The 21395-nt window shown below is 43.5% G+C and overlaps 1 protein-coding gene across 1 annotated transcript in view; it reads right to left on the bottom strand.

The window, feature by feature from the left end:
• Nucleotides 1-21395, bottom strand: part of DOCK2 (dedicator of cytokinesis 2) — a 386690-nt gene that overhangs the window by 277667 nt on the left and 87628 nt on the right. Inside the window, exons 20-22 of the mRNA XM_081825805.1 lie at nucleotides 18603-18711; nucleotides 8848-8918; nucleotides 6723-6829 (exon numbers count right to left, since the gene is read on the bottom strand). Coding sequence (XP_081681931.1) covers nucleotides 6723-6829; nucleotides 8848-8918; nucleotides 18603-18711 — 287 coding nt within the window. The remainder of the gene's footprint in view (nucleotides 1-6722; nucleotides 6830-8847; nucleotides 8919-18602; nucleotides 18712-21395) is intronic.

Genomic DNA, 21395 nt, shown 5'->3' with positions numbered 1-21395 from the left:
TCCTGGCATTGTGCTTCCAACTCCAGAGGCGTCAGCCAGAGGGCCATCTTTATCAGAATCCACTTGGAGGGCTGATACCACACATATCATTTGCCCTCCCACCATCTTCAGGGTCAGAATCTTTGGCATAGGGTCCAGGAATCTGCAATTTTAATAAGCTCCCCAGGTGCACCTAAGGTTTGAGAAATCTCCCTCACAGAGGGTCTATGCCTTGTTTTATCCCCTTTGTGAATTGAGGATAATATTCTGATTGTACTGAACTCTCTACTGTCCCACCTTTCCCTTTTGGTCAGGTACCCTGGCAACCATCCCATTTTTATAACCCCTGGGGAAAGAGGTGGGGAAGGCTTCCTCAGAAAGGAAGAAGATGTGACAGAGGGGAAGGCTAGTGGCCCCTCTGCTTGAGATTGAGACCTACAGCCACAGACATGTGTGCCCCAAAATTTCCTCTTGAGCCAAAGTCCTAAAGAGAACCATTTTGGAGAGGTTGTGGGGAAAGCCAAAAGCCGAGTCTTTCTTTGCTTTCCTAATTTGGTTCCTGGGACACTGTGCCAAATGCAACATTGGAAAGAGGGAGAGGACTATTTTGAATCTGAAAGACTGGTTACATCTGAAGCCACAAGGTACCACTAAATGAAAATTTTAAGTTGCCACAGTACAAAGTAAAGGAAAGACTCAAAAAGATTAGACTAAAAGCCAACAAAGAGGGGCTCCTGGGTGGCTCAGTCGTTAAGTGTCTGCCTTAGGCTCAGGTCATGATCCCAGGGTCTTGGGATCAAGCCCCACATCGGGCTCCCTGCTCAGCGGGAAGCCTGCTTCTCCCTCTCCTACTCCCCGTTTGTGTTCCCTCTCTCGCTCTCTCTCTGTCAAATAAATAAATAAAATCTTAAAAACAAAAACTAGAAGCTTTATCATCTTTGCACACTGAACTTGGTGCAGAAATTTGCAAACTTGCAACAGTTGCATCCCCACTACCTCCCAGGCCCTACCTATAGTAGAAACAGAGTAAATGCTGAATGGATGGGGCTGAAATGCCTACTTACTGCAGACATCAGGTTTGGGTCTTAAAGGGATGAGTAGGAGCTACTGGTTAGTGGCTGGGGGTAGGGGAAGGCCTTGGGGAGAGAGAATGCCTTCTAGGCAATATTTGCAAAGAGAAGAATTGTGGAAGGTTGTGTATAATGTCAGGAGAGACGAGAAGCCCGCCACAAGACTAGTGCATATCCTGGAAGGAAGAGGACTCGTTCTCTTACTGCCTTTTCCTTCTGAACAGTCTCAGAGCCCAGCCTGATGTGGACACCCCAACCTCCAGGTGGCCCACTAACACCACAGCTTGCTCTGAAAAGCTGCAGCAGCATGGCTACTACTGACATCAAGAGTCCCATCTCCCGCCCAGGCAAAGGTCCCTAGGCACAGCTGTCAGAGAGTTGTCCAGCATTGGAAACAGGGACAAGGAGTGGAAGATGGAAGAAAAAAATTACCTTGGGAGGTATAGGGAGGCACTTTTTCTAATATGATGAAGGAAGCACTTTCAACAAGAAAATAAGCACTATTGTCTCCTTTTTATTCATTCTGAGAATAAAGCATGGCATAGGAGAAGGAAGATGAGTTTTGTTATTCAAATGACTTGTGTTCCGAATCCAACTCTAACACCTACTACCTGTGAATAGCAGAGGCAGCACTCATCAAATGTTCCATGTGCATCCCTTCACTTCCAGATTCCCTTGCAGCTGGGTTGGGAACTTGTGTTGGGTTCTGGCCAAGGGACTGTGAATGGACGTGGTGGGTGTCACTTTCAGGCTGTGGTAGTTAACAAGTGTGGCTATCCATCCTCCCTCCCTTTCTTTCCTTCTGCCTGGAGGCCATGGTACCAGCTGGAATAGCTTCAGAAGGGACAAAAGGCACAGAGCCCTCCTCAGACTTTGCGAAAGAGAGAACTAAACCTCCACATAGCTAGACCACTGAGATTTGGGGATGTATGTCTTACCCCAGCATCACATAGCCCAATACATGAAGACCCTAATACACTGTGTAATATTTGGCCTCATTAGGATGAAAGTTACTTGACTTTCCAGACCTTAGTTTCTCCATCTATATCATGGGAATAATAATACCTGTGATATTGGGTTGTTGTGAGAATTTAATACATGTTCATGTCCTATATAACACCTAATGCATAGTTGACATTTAATAAATATAAGTCTGTCTGTCTGTCTGTCTCTCTCTCTCTAAGATGCTATTGATGTCATTATTATTCTTTTGGCTATTATTGTTATACACTAGACGCAACAGGTGCTTTTAAATAAGTAGCGAGTGTGTCAAGTACCCTGCTGGTTGTTTTACATAATTATCCCATTTTTGTAGCTAAAGGAACCAAGGTTCAGAGAGGTTACTTGTTCAAAAGAACACAGCTACTAAGTGACCAGGGCAGGATCAGAAACAAGAATTACCTGAATCAAAAGTCCATATCCTCATGGCAACATTCCTATTCACATTCTTCAGATGTGGAATCCTGGAGGCTCAGAGATGTTACATAAGTTTACCAAGCAAAGTAATAACTGCAGAGTGAGAGGACTTTCCTCTATTCCCAGGCCAGTGCTGCCGTGATGTGCTGATTAGCAAAGATAAACCCCCTATGGTACTGGGCACAGCCATCTGTGCCCCTATCCCCCACAGTGAACTGAGGTCCCCGCAGCTCCACATACTGTGGGCAACAGATAAGAGGAGGGGGAAAGAAGGAAATTACATCCTGATAAAAGAAAAGCTGGGTGCTTTGTACTCACAGAACAGCTTCTCAATACAGTTTCCAAAGAAAAACCCATTAGCTGAAAATAAACACTGGAAGAACTTCCAAATCTCTGTCAGGACTCTGTCTCTGTCTCTCTGGATCCCTTTCTGGGTCTTTCTTTTCTTCTGTCTTTCTGTCTCTGTTTCTCTCTGTTTTTCTCTCTGGGTCTCTGTCTCCGTCTCTCCCTCTACTCCTCCTCTGTTTGTTTTGGAAGTTGAGAAAAGCGAGCAATGTGGATCCTAAAGCAGTTTACACTGAACCAGATGGTTCATCTGATTAGCATCAGACTAAAAAGACACATTACTTAGAGATTAGGTTCTCATAGGGACAAATCTGTTCCAAAGGCGCATAAGGTTTGCTTTTCTCTTAGACTCCCCTCAAAGCTTTCTCAGGGCACATCTATTCCTTTCTCCCATCACCACCAGAAGGCAAGTCTGAGCTTGAGTTGGAGAAGACAGCAAATTAGTCTCCACAGATTTCTTAGTTCTCCTCTCCCTGAACCCTGAAGTCATTCACGCTAGGTGAGCCATTCCCTATTTGAGACTTGGCTGTTTGAGACTCTTTTAACCCTCTCACACCAGAGGCTAAAAAGCCATATTATGCCCCTGACAACCCAATGAGACACGTTTTGTGGTTATTCCCACTTCACAGATGAGGAAATTGAGATTTACAAGGATTAAGTAATTTACTCAAGATCACAGGTCTAGTAAAAGTTGAGACTAATTGCTTCCATGAAAGAAAAAAGGGGTAAAGTGTGTGTGTGTATTAAAAGAGCCCCATGGAACAAACCATCATAAAGGATGGTTGGCAATTGTTACAAACTATTTAACTGTGTTGAGGCCTACAGCAAGATAAACAATAAAACAAGAAAGCACAAACATCTCACCCTGACCTCCACTTCTTGTAGGCATACATAGCATGGGCCCTTTGCAAAACTATGGAGAAATGAAATTAAGGTTGGACAAAACCCTTCAAAACCAGAGTGGGAAGCACATACAAGCCAAGGCCCTGTTATTGATTAAGTCCTGTGTTTCTCAGAGGTTGAGGATATACATGTAGCTTCCAGGAAAACAAGGAAGCTTGGCTTAGGGCTACATGCAACTGTCAAACATGAAGGGATCCCCTTACTGCAAAGAATTAGAAGGTCAGAACAGAAGCTAGGAAAACAAAAGGAGCAGAAGAAATAATAGCCACACCACCAATAATAACAGCTACCACTTAGTATAGGACATTATGACATCATAAGCACTTTAAAAGCATTATTCACCTCATTAGCCCACACAACAGCCTTTTAAGATAGATATTGTTATTATTTTTCCATTTTACAGATGAGCTTACTAAGGATCAGAAAGCTTAAGTAAATTGCTGATGGTCACACAGCTGATAAGAAGACAAACCAGGAATTCAACCCAGGCCTAGTGAGATACAAGAACAGTGCCATTAACCGGTAAACCTTCTCTCACCCCCTTCTCCATAGGATCCTCCTGAAGATAGGCCAATAGGATAGTCTGCCAACATTTCAGAAAGTGCCTAAAAGCCTTCTGGCCCCTCTGCTTGATGTCAGTACAAATGTTTAAGGCTGTGAGTACAAGCTAATGTCACCGACAATACTCCAGGCAATTTGCACATCTGGCAGTTAAATGAGTGCAGGCTCAAAGCAAATCCCATCCCTAAGGCACAGGACACTTCACAGGGAGAACAACAGAAGGAATTTCATTACAGCTCAAACTTGGCCAAGGAATCAAACTCACCTTATTTAAGGGTATAAAGGAGACACTCACCCAGGAGCCAATGACACCCAGTAAGCACACGTGAATTCAGATTTTATTCATTTGGAACCTGAACACTTAAGAAGGGGTATGAGCTGAAGTTTCCCTTTGGGGTTATTTTGGGAAGAGGGTTCACTTAGCAAATCCATCGTGGGAGAGGAATTACCTTTAATACATACTGCTTTCACATGCGAACCAAGGATGGATAGACTAATTATATATTGCCTCCCCTTTAAAAGGGATCCCAAAGAGTTCTCTGTTCACTTATTTCTAGTCTCTGTAAGTGTTTAAAGGTAAGAATTTTGCATTTCATGTCTAGCTGTGTACAACACAGGGGCTGGCCTTCTGTCTGTTCATATTAATCGGAGGGTTTTTACTGAATCAGAAACTCAGAGACACAGCAGGACTGGTGAGCAGCAGCTGTCCAGCCTGCTCTGGGATTATGCTCCCTCTCAGGGGCCATCACCAGCCCAGGAGATGCGACTCCAGTAAAGGAACTACTCTGACTTCCAGCAGCCTGGAATGGACAGCACCTGCCCCATCCAGGATGGTGCTAGCACTCCATCTGGCCTCATGCTAAGCCGGTCGCCTGACAATGACAATGACAATGACGGTGGGTCTGAACAATGAAGGCGAGCCAAGTAGCCCCACCCTCTGCTGCCTGTGGGGTGCAGCACCATATGCAGCTGAAGTCACCCTTGCCGCCTCCCTGGGGTGGGACCCGATTCATCTCTACAGGGACGGCACCTGGAATCCGGGAAGAAACTGCCAGGGCAGGAAGGGGCAGGCATATGTCAAAGCCTTCAGAGTGAGGGCAATTCATTCTGATGGGGAAGGCAGAATGTGAAAACCACAGAACGCTCACTTTTTAAAACCCAGTATACAAGAAACGCAAAAAGACTTACCAGGATTAGTTTCTGATCACCTTGCAACAAACCACCTTGCACAAACAAACCATCTATTTATTGCATTAATCTGTTGGCACACATCTGTCTGAATGGTCAGGAAGCCATAGACATGAGTATAAAATCACCAGAACACTTTGCTTCGTGTGCCCTTCTCCTATCCTTAACTCCAGGGATAGGAATTCAGACAGCAATTTTGGATGCACCATGTTAACCAGGCATTGGGGAAAAAGAATATTTACAGTGAAGTGGTTCCTGAATATTTCTGTGATTTCCAGACAATTTACATAAATACTCAAGCCTAGCTCTCTGAATAAATCTCAGTTGGGTGATGACTGATCCCCTGCTTTCTAAGACCTCTTGTTTCTTGTACAGTTTGCTTCTCATTTTAACACTGACACCGGTGTAGACACAGAGAAATTAAAAATTGGGAAGTGTTGGCCTTAGTATAAAGAAAACAGTGCTGACCCTCAAAAGTCTTTTTTTTTCACCCTCACAGATAGCTGTGATGCTGCAAATGTCAAGTGTTGCTGGAGATGAGGTAGATGATGAATACTGACTTTTAATCCTGCCTGGCCATATCCAGGGGTGTGGCCACCTAACTCACCAACCTCAAAAACAGTGCACCCCAAGGCTCTTAGCAGTGGGCCCTGGTCAGGGGACTGGTGTTATCAGAGATCAGTTTGGGGTATATACATGTCTTCAGCTTGAGCAGAAGTAGGAATTAGAGAGGGGTTTGTTTTGTTTTCATTTTGAAAAATGTAAATTACTTTTGAAAGGTAATGAAACAACATGGATCCAAATTCCTACTCAATCAGAATCTCTGAGATGGGTCATGGGAATCTGCATTAGCTCTCTAATTTATTCTTTCACTTTAGAAACTTTGAGAACTTCTCTGTGACACGTTCTTTCTACCAAAAGAAACTTCACCTACTCAAGTCGAAGACATGTATGTACATATAAACCATGTAGGGGAAAACCTCACAGCAGAATGACCTAAAGTGTAGGACTCCAAATTTACCACCTCATTAAACTCTCTCAGGAGGAGCAAACAATGCAACCTAAGCTTCTTAAAATCAGTTTAGATTCTGATAGCTGAAGTTGTCAGCCACTTTTTACTTTTCGCATTTATTCAGACCAAGGGAGTTACTGCAGAAGCAACATTTGAGTCACCAGCGAGTTGTTCTGGCCTACTGAGCACGTGAAGTACATCGTGTGGTTTCTGGCACCACCCACCCCGCCAGGATGCTTGGCACTCACCTTGCTTCTTAAAGAGGTTGCTCTGGACTATCTCATTCATGGATTGGACTTTCTGCTTCTGGAGTTTCACAGGGGGGATGCAGGTGTAGAACTCATATAGGAGTTGGCTGAGGGCAGGAAAAACAGGAGTACAGAGGGCCAGTTAAATCAGTGCTTCCCATATCCTGGCACTTACAATCCATGCCCAGACTGCCAGCCCTGTGGAGGCAGAAATAACATACAACTTGCTCCCTTGCCGCCCCCCCGCCACCAAATCCTGGCAAAGCATCAGATGCATAATAAGCCTTTGTGTAGTTGGTGTTAGTGTTGACTCCTAATAGCATTCGAAGAGATGTGAAAACTTGAAAATAATACCAATAACCCTGAGCCCTTTTGTGTATCAGACACATGCTTGGCACTTTACATCTGTTATGTCATCTAAACCTCATGACTCTATGAGGTAGCTACAATACTTATCCCAATTTACAAGTGGAAAACCTAAGGTTTAGAAAGGTTAACTAGCTTTCCCAAGGTTGCACAGCTAGGGGGCTCAAAAAACAAAGATTTGAAACCAAGTTCTGACTTTGTTACCATACCACTTTATTTACTAATGTTTTATAGTTAGCAATGCCTTATAAGTCTTAAGATCAAAAGGGTCCTTAATTTAAAAAAAAAAAAAAAAGCTATGAAAAATTGTGGGTTAGAAGCAGTTTGGGACATGATAAAGGAGATAGTTCTTCCCCGATAGAGTGAACATAAAAACACCACTGAAACAGAATTATAGCCCCTGTCAAGCTTTCCAAAATCAGCTCACTGTGTTCACTCATTCCTTCAAGTACTTGTTAAGCATCTATTTGATGTGTGACAGGCAATGTGCACAACAGTGGGCATACAACAGGAACAGACGTGGTCCCAGTCGGCAAGGAACTTACATTCTCATGGAGGTCGGCACGCAACACAGAGGCAAACAAATCAATAGGAGAGGACACGTGCAATGAAGACAAGAAATAGGGATTTGTATTAGAATGTAATGGTGCAGGGGCTGGGGAGGAACTGAATTGATTTACAGTATTCAGCGGTAGCTCCTCTGAGAAGATACCGTTTAGTTTGAGACTAGCAGGATGAAAAGAAGCCAGCAGAAATCTTGGTATGAAGACAAAAAGGCCATGAGTTGAAAACACTGACAAGATCCAAATCATGTCTGGAGTGCAGTGAATAGAATTATAGTGATGTTCACATCTCGGTTTTGATGACTATGCCATAGCTAAGTAAAGTTTGAACTTATTAGGGGAAGTTGGGTGAAAGGCATATGTACAGTATCTTTGCAACTCTTTTCTGGATCTAAAAACATCTCAATAGAAAAAGTTTTTAAAATTGGGATGCCTGGGTGGCTCAGTTGGTTAAGCATCTGCCTTCGGCTCAGGTCATGATCCCAGGGTCCTGGGATCGAGTCCCACATCAGGCTCCTTGTTCGGTGGGGAGCCTGCTTCTCCCTCTGCCTGCCACTCCCCCTGCTTGTACTGTCACTCTCTCTAGCAAATAAACAAATAAAATCTTTAAAAATAATAATAATAAAAAAATAAAATCTTCTATATGTTATCTTGGAACTTAAATGAATTTAGGAAAAAGAAGGAAAGGCCATATCTGGTGTAGAGGCCTCTATTCTAACAGCACAATTACTTTAAACTAATGTGTTCATCTCATGAGAGAAATGGGGTAAAGAAGAAGGCAAAAGGGAGCCTATCTCTCTATTATTCCTGTAAGTGACTGGAGGTTGCTCTCTACAGTCCATACAGGACACAGACTGGGACCCCAAAATAAACTTCAAGCCCAAATGAGATGGCAACATTCACACCAACTATCAGCTCTTTAACCCACATGTTTGCATTCTGTATCATTTGTGTCATATGTTTATTTTATGTTGGTTTTCACCAAAGTCTGGCAAAATAAAAACCGGAATGTAAAAATCTGACAATGGAAGCCCTACACCAAGTTCCTAACCATGTACACCAAGTTCCTAACCATGTGCCCTCCCCACCCCAGCTCTGAGTACCCATGCAGAATCCCCCACAAAAGCACTCCTCTCCCTCCCTCAGAACCCCTCGCCTGCCACCAGAGCCCAGGAAAGTACATGGTGAGCTCTCACCTGAGTAACTTTGCATCGAAGACGGTTTCCACATCATGGAGGACAGATGGGATGTATTTCAAAGCCGCCACCTAGGTGGAAAGTGAAACCAACATGAGGGATGCCCACATCCAACAACTCCACATGGTAAGGATACTTTGCAACATGAGAGGGATCAAGGGAAAATGACCCTGACTCCTGCAGAGGTTCAAGACTCCGTATGCACACTGAAACATTAGCATGCACTTCTGTGATGACAAAAGTGAGCCACAACTTCTTGTATCTTCAAGGAGGCAGTAATGTATATGATGATCACAGACTTCAAAGTTAGACACCTGCTGTCAAATTTTGGTTTTACTCCTAGTAACCATGTGGTTTTGGACAAAACACTTAACCTCTCTGATGTTTCAATGTCCTTAACTGTAAAATAGGGAAAATAATACCTATTTTGATTGGAAAAATTAAAAATCACATGCATGAGCCATCCAACAGAGAGCCAGGCATGTTTTGGGTACCCGCTAAATGGTAACTTCAATCATTATTGGGAGATGGATGGTGTGTTTGAATTGTTTTGTGGGCGGCAAGGACAGCTTGGACTGAGTTATTCATATTTTCTCTCCCTGGCCAATTTGTCAACAATGGTGGGCATGTTTTTGATCACTAGCTGGGTTAGTGTACTAGCTACGCATTGTGGTGGCCTGTTTCTTTCCTCTGTGTAAATTGACTGATGCATTCAGAGGTATGAGACCCACCCAATCCCCTGCATCACAGCATCCTTTGCAAAGCAGCAGAGTACCTACAGCTACTACAGAAGGAGTTATAGGCCACATGGCTGGAAAATAATACCTAAGCATCTAGTGGAAGGATGCATTTAAAATTCTTCTTTTTTATTTTTCTTTATATTCTAAGTGTTCCATAGTCAACATGTATCAATCACCCTTTTGTAATCAGATCAAAATAAAAATATTGAAAATTTCTTTCTTAAAGAAAATCTTATTTCTTTTTTTTTTTTTAAGATTTTATTTATTTATTTATTGGAGAGCGAGCGAGAGAGAAACAGCATGAGAGAGGAGAGGGTCAGAGGGAGAGGCAGGCTCCCCGCCGAGCTGGGAGCCCGATGTGGGACTCGATCCCAGGACCCCGGGATCATGACCTGAGCCGAAGGCAGTCGCCCAACCAACTGAGCCACCCAGGCGCCCAAGAAAATCTTATTTCTAACCATATACAACTGAGCTTCTAGTTAACATAAATAATAATTATGACTATCCTCTGAGAACTTTCAGTGGGGCAGACATCAAACACCTAATAGATTATCTTGTTAAACCTTATGTCAGTCCTACAAAGGAAATACTGTTTTCATAGAAAATTTACCACTTTGCAGTAACACGATTTGGAAGAATTTCCTCTTGCTTGTCCTATTGTTTACTGCTTGTCTTTTAGCTTTGTTTACCATATCTTTCACTGCACAGAAGAACTTTAATCTGTATGTTGTCAGATTTGTCAGATTTTATAGTTATTGGATTTTGTGTCTAGGAATTTATTTTTTATTCTTTCAAATCAAGATGACAAGAGATAACAAGATTCCAAAGCTGATGCTCTATTGAGACACCCTTGTTCTTTGATGTTAGGTAGGTATCCTGTGAGGTAAAAGGCGCTTTGCAATAAAATAATTCGGGGAAACTCTGGTTTAAGAAAAAATAAACCAGTGACCTTTTTTTTTCTTTTAATTACAGAACTTCTCAGAATTTTAATATGCTAAGACACACTGTAACATTCTTCTAAGCAGTTACAGTATCCAGTGCATTCCAACCTAGTTGGTCAGGGGCCATTTTTATCAGGAAGCACCAAACAGATGTAGCAAAAACAGAAGCCTGAAAGGCTGGGCAAGCAAAAGAAAAGAATGAATGGGATGAGTCTGGGCCCGTGGGAAGTAAGGAGGTGCGTGGAACCCACACTCTCTCTAAAGAATTGAGTCATTCTTGGGGCGCCTGGGTGGCTCAGTTGGTTGAGCGACTGCCTTCGGCTCAGGTCATGATCCCAGGGTCCTGGGATCGAGCCCCGCATCGGGCTCGATGCTCCATGGGAAGCCTGCTTCTCCCTCTCCCACTCCCCCTGCTTGTGTTCCCTCTCTCGTTGTGTCTCTGTCAAATAAATAAAATCTTTAAAAAAAAAAAAAAAAAAAAAGAATTGAGTCATTCTTGTTTACCTGTTCTAACACTGTGCTAGTCAAATCAAACACATCAGCAGGCTGCACTTTCTCAATTGGAATACCTATTTACCATGTCTAAATTCTAAAGATATGCTCTATGCCGAGGCATATGCCCTAAAAAAGACTGGTCCAAACACTCCCAGCAAACTGTTTCTCCATTCACTCTTAGACCAATGAACATAGAGCTCTGGGCCCCAGGGGACCTGGGCAAGAACCACAGTGCTCCACCGAGCACCTGCATGGGCCAAGGCCCATTTCTTCACACCCTGAGCCTCAGCATCTTCACGTGGGGGAAAGGGGAGTAATGTGAAATAAAGTCTATCGTGTATCTATTGTAATGACCAGCACATAGTAGGCCCCCCAAGGTGCGTGTGCTGAATTTCACCTTATTCCATCTCTCAACCACCTGCCCTCCCTCCCCAGCACCTGGACAAAGTATGATATGTACTCATCAGAATTAAGACCAAAGGGAGAGGACAAAAACAGAAATTGAGCCCTCAGCAAGTTGGGAAAGCCGGGACTTCATTGTCCACAGCAAGTTACTGGCTTTCACAGGCGGGCTGCATGCCATCCCAGGGCTTTGAGGTCATGCTGCCAGACAGCAGTCACCAGGACTCCTACACTGACACACACGCTTAAATGCTTCAGCGGATAGTGAGGAGGGGTTCGACGGGGCTGGGACAAGGGCTGTTCCAGAAGGAGCCAATCTTCCCAGCTTCTCAGCTCTGGGCTGGCAATAAGTAAAACAAACTAAGTAGCTGTCACCCCGAGACTCAGAGGGTGTTATCAACTCAACTGGAGAATATTAAACCTCCATCTGGTCCAGGTGGCCTCACAGTGAAGTGGCAGGTCTGTGGTTTTCTTTTCCAACAAGGACAGGGCTGTCCCAGGGCTGTCCCACCTCTGACCCAGAAAGTCTGAAGCACTGGCCCCAGGGCTCCTGTCCATAGTTCTCCCCTTCACACGGCTCTTACCCACGTGAGTGGAGTGATAGCAGGTAGGTTCAGCAGGTGCAACCAGCAAGCTCCCCCAGAAGGCAGAGCAGCTCAGCCATAAGACCCCCTGGGGACCTCCATTTGTTGCATGTTTCTAAGGCCTGGAAACTAGAAACAGCTTGGCTTTCTAGACCTACTGGCCTCTTGGGAACTAAGTTGCTTTACTGCTGATGTAATTTTTACTCTCATTAATACTACTTTTATACATAAAATAATATTGTCATGTTACTATTTTCATTCCATAGTATATGTTCCTATATTATATATAATATTTAAGAAAAACATACACAGATAAGTTTATGTATGTGTATGTATATAAAGGTAAATAATAGGATTATTAATTATAGGGTTTTAAAATAACAACCATTATTGGAAACTTTAAGCGTGTCAAATGCTTTACATGCATGACCTCACTGCACTTTACAACCACTCTATGAATAGATCCTGTCATCCCATTTTACCAGCAAGGAAACTATGGCACAGAGACATGAAGTAATTTGCCAGAAGCCACACAGCTAAGATGCAGCATAGTAAGAATTTGTACCTGATTCTGTCCAACTTGGCCCTAGCCAGTGTGTCTGGCTACTGCCCACCCTGCTTTAAGGAAAGGTTTCAATAGGGGAAAGAAGGCTGATTTGGGGAAAGAAGGAGAAAAAGAACTTTCTCCTCTTTATGAGGATAATTTTTGAAAAGAAGGTACAGTTTTTCTGACATCTCCTCAGTTAAGGATCTTCCTCACCACATGTATCAGGGTTTGTAAGAATGGACACCAGGAAAACATTTGTCAACTTAGTAATTAGCTTACCATGTGGCACCAAGAGAGGATTTCCCAGATTAATCACCAACTCTGGACCCCTCTCAAAGGCTAGTTTCAACCTCAAGAAGAGAGCCAGATCCAAACCAAGCAACATTGGTTTCACTGACCCAGGGGTAAGTCATGGGAGGACACTTGAGATGATTGTTATCCAGATGGACTTCCCCAGAATTGATAATCCTGGGCTGCTAGAAAACAACAACTATTTAAAAATAACAACAAAAATCAAACCAAACACTCCCTCAAACTCAAAGGGGATTTGTTCTTTGTTTCCAGGCTCCCTCCCCCTCCAAACGGAGTAAGAGTGAACTGCACAAATGCCAGTAGACAGAATTTTAGCCAAAAAGAGCATGTCTTGTGGTGATGCAAGGTTTTACAAGAGCTCTAGACATCTTCCTCATTCAAGAGCACAGACGGTATTTCCATCCCACCAATTTTCAGTCCTTTTATTTTCACCAAGCACTGGATGGTCAAGGTCCATGGAAACTGGACAATGTCATAGAAATGCACCACAGCATGACCAGAAGAGGACAGCTTCCTTAGAGATATGGCGCCGTCCCTAAGGACAATACACGCAGCTCTCTCAGGACAGTCAGCCTCCTCACCAATCTTTCAGGGAAAGAGAAGGAAAGACAGACCAACACATTCCAGAATACATATGTATCCATACTTTGTGTAAGCCAACATTATGCTGGCCCCCATGGCTTGGTGGGGGCAGGGGAGTTCATTGTTTCCAAATGGCTGGCTGGAGAGGCTGACTGTCTGAGTCAAGTCCCTGTGGATCACTTTTATCTATGTTGCCTTGAGCAGGTTAACTCTCTGTGTTCTCCTTTTCTCACCAGGAGAATGAAGGAAACAAAGCTACCTAATTTAAGGCCAACGTGAAGATTAAATGTTAGTTATCAGTATGCCTACAACAGCCTCACTGAAACAAATTTCATCCTCCCCACCACTGAATCCATCCTCCCCAAACATTACCCCTAAGTATGGGGTATATGGTTGAGAAAGGGACAATTTAAATAGTAAGTTTCATTTCTCCTACTTTGGGAATTCAGCCTACAGCCTGGGGGCCCCTTCGCAAGAATAGACTACTTTCTTCCTTTAGTTGGACACCTGAACAATTTATACCAATAAACAACAAAAAGAGAGGAAAGAAAAAGGCATCCTTAATTAGCTTGCCTTCATGACTATGGACTGAACATCTATCCTTCTTTATTATTGCTTACTGTTGCTTATTACTTATCCATTTGACATTCTGCAGGAAAGACTTGGGTCTTTCATGAAACTATGCTTTGTTCAGTGGTGATTAGGAGCACAAACTCTGGACTTACACAGTCTGGATTCAAATCCCAGACCTGCCCCTTCTTAGTTGTGGTTAAGTTACTCAGCCTTGCTAAGCTTCCATTTCCTCATCTGTAAAGTAGAGATAAGAAGAGTATTTGCCTAATAAGGTTGTTATAAAAATCAAATGAGCTAACAATATATGTGAAGCTTTCAGCCTAATGTGTGATACATAATAAATGCTAAAACACAAAATAGCGGAAGCTGGTATTCATTGTTTCATTTGTTTAGCCAAAAAATATTCGAGTACCTACTAAGTGGCAGCCGCTGGTTCAGATACTGGGGATACAAAAGACAGACTCTGCCCTTCTGGACACTCTAGTGGCATTATTACCATGTATGACAATCATAGTGGCCAAGGGAGCATACCATTCAATACATGCTGTTCATTTATTTTCACTCATACCATCAAATTGGAGCAGTGTGATGAACCCTGGACCTAAAGGAGAATGGGACAAATGGGTCTGCCTAATGTCACCAAATGCCCTTTCCTCACATTTGAGCTACATCCAGTTCACTCATGTCTGATTTTGATCCTCTCAACTTACCATCAGTTTTATCAAAAATGCTCACAGGGCTGGCACACACAGGGACTTCTAAGCTTATGGCCTGTTACTGAAAATACATGGAAACCCCTGTCCTAATCCATTCCTTGTGGTGGGGAGAACACTAACTTTGGAGTCAAGAGACCTGGGTACTTTCAAATCCTAGCTCCACCACTGTGGATAGGTATAGTTTGGGATGAATTATTTAACTTTATGAGCCTCCTGTGGACACTGAAGACAGTGATTCCTTGCAAATCTCTGGAAGGATGAAAAACACTGTATGTGAAGAGCCCAGCTTCATGCCTGGCACATGGTAGGTACTCAATCAATGGAAGGCATTTTTAATGATCTTCTACCTTCTTTGAATTGCTGGTTTTTAATTCTCCATAGTTTTGAGCGAGCTGCTGTCATGCCAACTCTGAACAATAAGGAAACCACAGGAAGCAATTCACAAACACTGGATGAGTCTTAGAAATGAGAAATAACTTGATGAGATCCCAGAACTCACAATGGACACAGCCGAAATTGATTGAACCAGATCTGCTCAACGCTAAATTAAAGCAGGCATGAATGAGGGTTTCCACCATCAGCTGCTACCCAGCTGGAGGTGTAAAGTTGCACTCATTGGCGTTCTTACCCAAAACTTATGGCAGACACTACTAATAGATCACAGCACTCTCTCCCACTATACCCCATGCAGGCTCAGAATCAGGACTCCAGTCATCCTATACTATTTGTCATCCCTTTTTTTTTTCCCCATACAGTCAGTTCTTGTGGGTTTATTCTCCCTGAAATTTGTATTTATGTTTCCTGATCTAGCTGAATAACCAATCGTCCTAAAACTGTTCAGCCTCATGTGACGAGGTTAGGAATATAAATATCCCCTCCTACTCTAGGAAAATGCTCCAAAAACTTCTGTTTTAATGATGAGGTAAAGAAGGGAGAGGTATAAATGGCTAAAAACTATTTAAATTGAAATATGTAATAGGCCCTATATTTCTCCCTTTATATACATTGCTTTATTTAATCTTCTCAATATTTCCTCTAAATTAGACATTAGGCTTTCCATTTCATAAAAGGATAAACAGAGGTCCAGAAAACTGAAGCAATTTGCCCAATGTTACATGCCCAAGTGTGGATGCCTAATTCCCACCGAGGTCTCTCTCCAGTAGCAAATGCCAAAGTTCAAGAAGATTCCTTGTATGGAGCTTGCTAACATTACACGGCCTTGACCCCTCTCCCCTCATCAAACCACACATCACACCTTAAAACGGCATTAAATCTTCAAAGGTTGTTGCTTCCCATATTTGGATAAGGCTATATCCTTCTTTGACAAATTTTCAGCAACCATAGACATAGGTAGAAAGTATTATTGATTTTATGTAAATCCTGGAAGCTAAATTTGGCCCTCAGAGCAAATTAAAAAGGAGATGAAGTCCCTTTTGAAGACTCTCGGGTGGAAATCCATGAGGAGAAACCAGCATAACCTGGCCCAAATCCCAGGGAAAATAAAGCATTTCTAACATAGTTTCCCAGACAGTAAGAACTTGAGTAAAAAGGCTTATACCCAGACCATAATAATCACATTAGTTCTCTGCATTTGCATTGCATTTTACAATCTGCTCTTTCATAGACTGTGTTTATTTGATCACAGTGAAGTCTTACAGATGAGGAAACAGACTGTGAAAAGTTAAATGACGAGCCTACGGTCATACAGCTGAGCAAGAAGAACATCCATGTCTCCTCAGTGCCACGATGCTCACCGGCTCCTCTTTGCTTTGTAGCTTCCTTTCTTTCTCCTCCTTTCTTTCTGCCCTTTCTTATTCCCTCTGTCCCTTTGTCCCTTCCCCCAAGGTACATGTAGCTCATCACCGGGAAATAGGTGCTGAAATTAGAAAAAGTGGCTCTATGAGAGCTGCCTCCCTCCGGCTTTCTCAAGGTCAGTGGTCTGTCTCTCTCCTGGCACCTCTATCTCTCTGAAGCATCTGCTCCTTTCTCCTCCCCACCAACTGTCTTCCTTCATTTGTCTGGCATTTCTGCTTTCGTACTTCAGCTTCCTTGGAGCTATTTCAGAACTGACTCCATGCTGCAGCCTCTCCCTTTGCAACCAGTCAACCTCAGCCCTCACAGAACAACCTCACACCTCTCCCTGGAAGCTCAGCTGCTTCTAATATGATACAGGCAGGGTGACAGGCTCCAGCTCTTATCACATTTCTTCATGCTGTCCCCTCCTCCTGTTATTCCCTTTGTTGTAAAATAATGAAGGTTCGTAAAAGGATGAGGGAAGACTTAAAACAACAACAACAACAACAGGGGAGGGAAGGTGAAAACAGTAAGACTCATCCTGAAGAAAACAGTCTTATCTCCAGCAGGTGCTAAATGTATAGTGTAAAGAACAGGGTAATGTAGCAGCTCAGAGCACGGTCTTCAGAGCCAGGCAGGAGGAGATCTGGACGCCAGCCATACCCTTGACTGCAGTGGAGCCTGACAAAGTGGTATCAACTCTGAGCTTCAATGTCCTCATCTATGAAACGGAGATCTGCACACCTATCCTGAGAGTCATTCATTCAACAGATATTTATTAAGCATCAGCTATGTATCAGGACTGTTCAAAGTGCTGAGGATACATTGGTGAACTAGACAAAGCCCCCCTCTACACACACACACACACACACACACATACACATGCAAACACACACACACACACAGAGGTCGCCAACATTTGTTCAATCAAAAGAAGCAACTAGCAGAGTGATTCCTGAACTTTGCTTCACACCAGGGAGTTTTTTAAACTCCCCTTACCCTGGTCACACTCCATACTGATTAGATTAGAATGTCTGGTGGCGGTAACCAGGCATCAGAATTTATTAAAGATCCCCAAGAGATTCTGATGTGCAAAGTTGGGAACCCATGGCATCAACAGTGGACGCTGCCTAGACAGACTTCTGCTTCTGCCTCCTCACCTCCGTTCTAACTGGACACTAGCACCTCACCCATTCCAGCCTGTGGCTGGGTGATCTCAGGCACGGCAGATACTTAAATTAGCAACTAAAAGGATAACTCTGATCAAAAGAAGAACAAGCAATCTGTGTTAACTCGCTGGTTTCAATAAATGCATTTGTTTCCTATTCATATGGCATGAGGCAGCCCTTCCTGCACACTTACCAGTCAATCCTGTGAAAGTTAGGAAGTCTTCCCTGAAACAGCCTCTTCATTCAGCCTCTCTGCTGCTAAACTCTTGCTCAAACTTGGGGTGGGACTCAAGGTTTCTCAAAGATCTATAGAGTTTGTACATTAGCATCATGAACCATAAATTAGAGGACCTCTCTCCAAAGTATTTCCTGTTTATTGAGGAGACTCTAACCCCAAAAGGGGATCTGAGCTTATGGTGCTGAGAATCAAAAGTAGAGGATTTAAGAGACTGCCACCTTAACCGCTGTTACCGTCATTATTTTTCTTTTTAAGCAGGCTCCATGCTACGTGGGGTCCGAACTCATTGCGGGGTCCGAACTCACAACCCTGAGATCAGGATGCCAGCTGAGATCAAGAGTTGGACACTTAACTGACTCAGCCATCCAGACGCCCCACCACTGTCACCATTAGAAGTGGATCAGGTTTGACCTATTTCCTTCCAGGTAGCAAAAGCTTCAGAGTTATTTAAAAAGAGGCACTGTTACCCTCACAGGAAACAAACAATAAATGTGCTTTCCTTGGTGTTCATGATCCTTGTACCATGTGGCCAGCCCAGGCCTTCAATTAAGACAGGGTTACATATTCAAGCAAACGTAGACATCATCTCACCATGCTGGTATTTATCGGATGACCAAAGGAAAAGAGATTTTTTTTTTTTTTTTTTTGTAGCGTAAACCAACCTGCAAAAGGATGGTTGTTTTATATTGACTTTTCATCAGGTTGTTGATGGATTCAAAGAGCCGTCTCATGGATTCTTCAAACTCCATCTGTTCTTTGCCTTCATAAAGCCTGAAAGAAGACACATCTGGGTCATTTCTCAAGCCTATAGGCAATACCTTTGAAAGTGTGTGCAGCCACAAACTTCATTTAAGATTAAGAGTGAGGGGTGGGAGACAGGGACTTCAGCGCCGGGGTGCTGAGCCAGCAGTGTTTCCAGCCATCACTCACTCGCAGGAAAACCTCTGTCCACGCACAGGACAGATACCCTCCCACTGACTCCTGCCTTTTTTTTTAAACCCTGAAGAATCTCAAAGGAATGAAACTCGTCCAAGCCGAGGAGACATTCATAATTTCACCCTTCTGCAAGAATCAGAAGGGAGATTGTGGTCACCAGATTTCCAAAGTCTCTGGGAAGAATCAAGGAGAAATATTTTCAAGTCTACCGCCCTTCCACTTAGCCATTGCCTGCTTATCAGACAAATATGTACTTGCCTGTTCCATGTCAGGGGCCACTGTGTCCCCGGCCCTCTCATTTCAAGGAGTGTGCTTATCACCTAGTTGAAACTTTGTTCCTCTTTTTTATAAAGGCCCTATATTGTTACTGTCAAAAATGCCAACATAACAGAAACACATTACTTACAAAGTGAGACTCCTCATTAATCCTACCTCGAGATTAGGGATTATTAACATTTGGATGGATATTCTTGCAGAGATTTTCAAGGCCAGCACGAATATATACATGCAACTTTTTATAGAAACCATCCCCTCATATAAAATTTGTCTCCAGGTTCCTAAGGCTTATGGCCCTCCTGGCCCGGCCTTGGAGTGTCGTTCAGCCCTAGGCCTCTCCAAACAAGGCTTTATCACCGACCGTGAAAAATCTTCAGGCTAATCTGTGGCATCCTGCGTGAAATACAGAGAAGAGTGCTCCTGTCTCCAGTTCAGATAAGGAGCGTCCCTGTCACTGCCCTCCACAGTCAGACACCACTTGCTGCGGCTGTGGGGGAAGGTGCTTTCCTTAGATAAAGCTGTCAGCACTTTACTGGTCTGTTTGCTCCATCAACCACAGAAAGGGCAGTCCATCACGTGCTGTCTGCACTGAATTCCCACCCATCCCCCACCCCTCTTTTCTCTTCATTCTGCTTCTCTTCTATTGCCTTTCTCTGTCTTTAAACATGTGTCTGCTTATCTGCTTGTGAGTATTATTTACTCTCTGTCTCTCTGGGTCACTATGTTCATCTCTGCTTTTCTTCTTTCTGACTCCATCTTTCTCTCTGTATGTTAGTCACTCTCTGCCTCTCTTCTCTTTTTTCCTAACTGACAGCTTCCTAAAGCCCCCCTGAGGTCAGAAGCTTAAGAGAAAGCCCGTACTGAATGTTCCAATCAATTACAAGGACCCAGTGATTGCTCTGACTTTCTGGGTATCTAGTTCAAGGTCATAGAGACAAACTGTGAGAGGAGCCAAGAGTCCTGAAGCAGCTCTCTCTCCTTCTCCCTCCCTTGTGCCCTCGCCCCTCTCTTAAACTCCTCCCTTCTGAGCCTTCTTGTCCTGTCAGCACAGAGATGTCAGCCATAGACAATGTGTTTTAGAGTCCATCAGCTCTGGGTCTCCAACCTCCACTTTGCCCCGTACTAACGGAAAACCTTATTAATGACAGCAGATGTTGTTGCACACTGCTCGGCCCCAGGCACTGTCTGCATACGTACTAAATCATTTACCCTCACGACCACACTATGGTGGGCCCTATCATTATCCCCATTTTACAGAGTGATCAAACTCAAGCAACATGCCCAAGGACTCCACACCCGGAAGTGTTAGAGCCACTCATACCTGGCCATCCGGCTCCTGGGCCCACCCTCTCGATCACTTTGTGCAGCACTTTGCTCCATGCTTTACTGCCTCTCTTCATTCCCACAAGCCCCGGTTCCTCATCTACAAAACTTAGGCCATAACAGCACTGTGCCCAAGTACTGTGAAGAGACTAGCTCACACGTGAAGTGCTCAGCATATGCCTTGTGCCAACAAATGTTAACTGTCGTTTTGTTGGTAATTATAGGAATATTACTATCATTCCCACTTCAGAGATAAGGACACAGAAAACTCCCAAGAGGTTGAAACTTGCCCAAAGCCCATCAAAGTTCAAACTATGAGACCAGATCTGGTAGAGAGGAAGGCAGGATCCTAATTCAAAGTGGTGGTGGTTTCCCCAAGAGATGACATTGTTTAGTTTTTCTTTGTGCCCAAAGCTAAGCTAATGGATGGTCCATCCCCCAAGCCTTTTGCCTTGAAATCTGTTACTCTTTCCACTAGCCACAGCTGCCTGAAAACGTCTACTAAGCGATCTCACAATCCCTATTATGGTCTATAGTGTTTCCCACTCAACATTTAACACCCAGACATGGCTGCCCATGATAGAGTCATCATTATTTACATACATACGGACTTTCTCTGTAAGGCATACTTATTAGTGTATTTGCATGGGGAAGGGGGTAGGATTCCCACCCGGTCCTCTTCTTGGGAACCACTTGTGAAGCCTACGAGAATGGCCTTCAGCAGCTTTTTCCTATTGTTTTACCCTACCCACCCCCCACCTTCCATAACTGAATGGTCTTTTGGTGGCTCTCTCCCTGGAATTTGTATTTTTTTTAACACAGAAACATAAAAATGGGCTTTATTGGGGTTCATCTTTTTTTTTTTTAAGATTTTATTTATGCATTTGAGACACAGAGATACAGAGAGAGAGAGAGAGAGC

Source organism: Leptonychotes weddellii, chromosome 7 (assembly GCF_054177405.1).
Source record: "Leptonychotes weddellii isolate Sample4059 chromosome 7, ASM5417740v2, whole genome shotgun sequence".
Classification (NCBI taxonomy): Eukaryota; Metazoa; Chordata; class Mammalia; order Carnivora; family Phocidae; genus Leptonychotes; species Leptonychotes weddellii.
Note: the sequence above shows the minus strand (reverse complement) of the source record. Positions and strands in the feature narration are given on the sequence as shown.